Here is a 3,929-nt window from a genome sequence, read left to right on the forward strand (position 1 = left end):
CAGTCCCGAGCGGCTCCGCTCAGATGCGGGGCAGCAGCTTCTCAATGAATTCCTTCACCGCCATCATCTCCTGCGGGGAGCGCGCAGCCCGTCGGCGCCGGGGCTCCCCAAAGGCCGGGCACGAGGCTCTGCAGCCTCCCCGGGGGAAGTCAGGAACAAAGAGATCTCATGTGTTCCCCACCCTGCCTGACCCACAGTGCTGGGGTTGGTCCCAAAGATCCCAAAGGGAAGCGACCCACAGGGATCACCCAGCCCAGCCCCAGGCCCTGCACAGACACCCCAAATCCCAGCTTGGGCATCCCTGGCAGCGCTGTCCAAATGCTCCTGGAGCTCTGGCAGCCTCGGGGCCGTGCCCATTCCCTGGGGAGCCTGGGCAGTGCCCAGCAGCCTCTGGGGGAAGAACCTTTCCCTGAAATCCATCCCAACCCTCCCCTGACACAGCTCCAGGCCATTCCCATGGGTCCCATCACTGATCACCACCCAGGGGGTCCCGTCCCCTCCCTGCAGCCCCAGCACTGACCTGAGGACAGGAACTGTGCATCACGCCGGGGTAGGTTTTGAACTGCACCTTGGTGGGGGTGACAACAGACTTGAGCTTCTCGGCAGTGAGGGCCCCAAAACGCACGGGGATCATGGGATCCATCTCCCCGTGGCACTGCAGGATGGCGATGTCCTTGTTCACGCCGTTGTTCGCCGCCTGCCAGAGGAGGGGACACTCAGAGGTGCCCAGGTGAGGGGACACCAAGCAGATGCTTTGTTTGTGTCCCCAACACCTCACCCGGCAGCTCCCCTCCTCACGAGGGAGAGCTGCTGGAAAACTGGAGAGCTCCAGTGGGGAAATTGCCCCATTCCCGAGGGTCCCTGCCCGTGGGGTACCTGTGGGAAGGCCTTGTGGAGCGGGAGCCAGCAGCTGAGTGCCACGATCCCGGCCAGCTGGTGCTGGCAGGTGAGAGCCGTGTACAGCGACAAGGCACCGCCCTGCAGGAGGGGAGGGTGCAATCAGTGCCATGGGGCAACCAGGGGGATCCAGGGACGGCCTCAGACCCAGCTCACCCATGCACCACCTCCCTGTGAGGATTTGGAGCAGGAATTGGGGTCCTGATCCTGATCTCACCTGTGAGAAGCCCCCCAGGATGATGCGGTTGGGGGGGATCCCGTTCTTCATCTCGTGCTCAATGATTGCTTTAACTGGAAGGAAATGGGAGAAATGGGTCAGTGGAAGGGGAGGGGGGCTAAAAGCATCACCGCACACCTCAGGGTGCACATCAAGGACAGGCAGGTGCCAAAGATCCCAGGGGAAAGGTTTGCTGGGATGGCAGCAGAGCAGAAACAAAGGAGAGGTGGAAGGAAGACACCTGCTCCAGTCCCAGCGAGGGAGAGGCACCCAGAAGCTCAGCACTTCCCCCTCCCCAAAGCTCCTTACTGTTTTCTGCAGCTTTCTTGATCCCAGCTTCATCCTCAGGTGCGTCTGGAGTCAATCCCATCAGGTCGAACCTGGGAGAAGCAGCAGGGTCAGCCCAAACCTCTCCCAGCACCCAGAACGTGGGGAGGCAGGAGCTGGGTGCTCTGCCCTTCCCTGGCCCCAACAGGACAGTGGATTTTGTCTCCCCATCCCTCTCACTCCCCAAAAGGGTCCCACCCAGCCCTGTCCCCCAAAGCACTGACCAGGAGGGCATGACCATCTTCATGTTGAGGGTCACCGGGATCCGGGGCCTGCGGAGGAACGTTTTGGGTGGTTTAGCTCAGGTCTGAGGGGAGCAGGAGGACTGACCCCTCTCCCTCTCCTGCTGGGCCCCCTCCTGCCTGACCAGGGGATGCACAGGGAGCTCCAGTGCCTTTGTCTTTCCCTGCAGCCACCAGGGACAAACAGGACAGGAGGGGGAAGAAAAGAGCCCCTGGTGCTGCTCAGCTCTGTGGGAACAGCTGTGCCTGCAGCAGGAACCAGCCACAGCAGCAGAGCCAGCCTGGCTGGGCAGCCCTGCTGTGCCCAGGCCACCACCTGCCTCCCCCAGGAGCCTTGGCAGCCTCAGGGCCCCCCAAGAAGCCCCCCAGCCCCCCCAGGGCAGCACTTACGCATGAGGGCAGATGTATTTCACGTAGGGGAGGCGGATGGAGGAGAGAGCATCGGCCCAGCTGTGCCTGGGGAGGGATGGGAGGAGAGATGAGGCCAAGGCTTGTCCAAGCCATTTTCCTGAGGCTGCTGCCCCCCAACCCCTCCCCTGAGCTTATTTTACCCACCCAGGCAGCCTAAACCACCCCGTGAAGCCCCCCCAACACCGATCCCCTCTGAGGGCAGCACACAAAGCCCCGGAGCTGCAGGCAGGGAGGACAGGGAGGCGGGAATCTCCTGGACAGGGAGGCGGGAATCTCCTGGACAGGGAGAAGCCCTTTGTCACCACCCTGGGACCTCTGAGGTGGCCTTGCACAACAGAGATGCTCTGGTCCAGGCCCAGCCCAGCTGTCAGCCCTGCCAAGGACTGGAAAAGCCGCAGTGCTTATCAGCAATCCCTGAAGGCAGCACAAAATCCACCCGTGGGGGGTGGGGGGGCTGCCAGGCTGCCGGGATCATAAATATTCAAGTGCAGACAGCTGCCAGCAGCAATTCCCTGCCTTTCCCTGCCAGGCTGGTGCAGGAATGGCTGCTGACCCCAGCCCAAAGCCCCACACAAATCCCAAAGATGTCCCCAGGGGAAAGCAGCAGCAAAAAGCCAGGATCTGCATTTGGCAAACCACACATCCCAGCTGGAGCCAGCTCCAGGGATACTCACCCCGTGTCTCCAAGGCCATGTAGGAAAATGACCTGTTAAACAGAGAAGGAAGCTGGTGTGAGAGTGGTGCCCTGGGACGGGGCAGGGCTGGGCTGGGCTGGGCTGGGCTGGCAGGGAGGTGGCAAATGGACACTTAGTCACCAACTGGAAGAGGCTCAAATTAGCTCAGGACACGTCTGTGCTGCTGGAGCACAGCGGATGGGGGGGTCAGGGATGTCATCCTGCCACAGAGCTGCCACAGGCAGGTCCCAGCTCCTCCGCACAGCAGAGGGACAAGGAGCACCCACCAGAGCAGAGGCCCAGCCTGAATCCCAGAATGGGTTGGAAGGGACCTTAAAGCCCACCCAGTGCCACCCCTGCCATGGGCAGGGACACCTTCCACTGTCCCAGGCTGCTCCAAGCCCTGTCCAGCCTGGCCTTGGGCACTGCCAGGGATCCAGGGGCAGCCCCAGCTGCTCTGGGCACCCTGTGCCAGGGCCTGCCCACCCTCCCAGGGAGGAATTCCTCCCCTGTATCACCAAGGACTCACAAATCCACCTCTGCAGGCTTTTCATCTCCAGCTCCAGCAACCCCTAAGCCTCCCACACTGGAGCAAACAGCCCAGCCCAAGGATAGCCACAGAGCCCTCGATGGCCCTGCCTTCCCTGTGCTGGGCTCCTCTGAACCTGCTGGAAGCAGCTCCCTGTTTTCCAAGGGGGAGCAGCAGGGGAGGGAGGGAGGGAGGGAGGGTGCAGCCCTTACCGCGGCGGTCTCCCGCTCTGCCCCTGACACGGTGACAGCGTCGGCGAGGAGGGGGACAGACATGTTGTTACCACACATACACCGAGAGGGATCGACACTGGCACCTGCGGGACACAGAGGTGAGGCAGGAAAACAAACCTCCCACCCGCCCCTTCAGCAACTGCTCAGTCCAGAGGAGCAGCTGTTCTGGGGGAAAATTAAAGAGCAGGTGAAGGCTTTGATGTTGAAGCCCTTGGGACACCTCACACTCCGACCTGGCAGTGCTGGAGAGTCCAGGAGCAGCAAACGCTCCCCGCGTGGCAGCGGCGGGACGGGCGCGTGGGGGGCTGGAAGTGTTAAAATTAGCCTGAAAATTACAGCTCAGAGCCAAAGTTACTCCTGTGGCTGCCCCGGCAGCACAGCCTCACCATCCCCGCCTTC

At 62.1% G+C, this 3,929-nt stretch overlaps 1 protein-coding gene across 1 annotated transcript in view; it reads right to left on the bottom strand.

Moving 5' to 3' along the window:
• Positions 1 to 3,929, bottom strand: part of LYPLA2 (lysophospholipase II) — a 5,399-nt gene continuing 1,470 nt past the window's right edge. Inside the window, exons 2-10 of the mRNA XM_008635068.2 lie at positions 3,510 to 3,613; positions 2,769 to 2,800; positions 2,074 to 2,139; positions 1,666 to 1,713; positions 1,424 to 1,494; positions 1,115 to 1,188; positions 877 to 978; positions 521 to 697; positions 1 to 70 (exon numbers count right to left, since the gene is read on the bottom strand). Of these exons, the coding sequence (XP_008633290.1) occupies positions 20 to 70; positions 521 to 697; positions 877 to 978; positions 1,115 to 1,188; positions 1,424 to 1,494; positions 1,666 to 1,713; positions 2,074 to 2,139; positions 2,769 to 2,800; positions 3,510 to 3,587 (699 nt within the window). The 5' untranslated portion in view covers positions 3,588 to 3,613 and the 3' untranslated portion in view covers positions 1 to 19. The remainder of the gene's footprint in view (positions 71 to 520; positions 698 to 876; positions 979 to 1,114; positions 1,189 to 1,423; positions 1,495 to 1,665; positions 1,714 to 2,073; positions 2,140 to 2,768; positions 2,801 to 3,509; positions 3,614 to 3,929) is intronic.

The sequence above is a fragment of the Corvus brachyrhynchos genome, unplaced genomic scaffold (assembly GCF_000691975.1).
Source record: "Corvus brachyrhynchos isolate BGI_N302 unplaced genomic scaffold, ASM69197v1 scaffold65, whole genome shotgun sequence".
NCBI lineage: Eukaryota > Metazoa > Chordata > Aves > Passeriformes > Corvidae > Corvus > Corvus brachyrhynchos.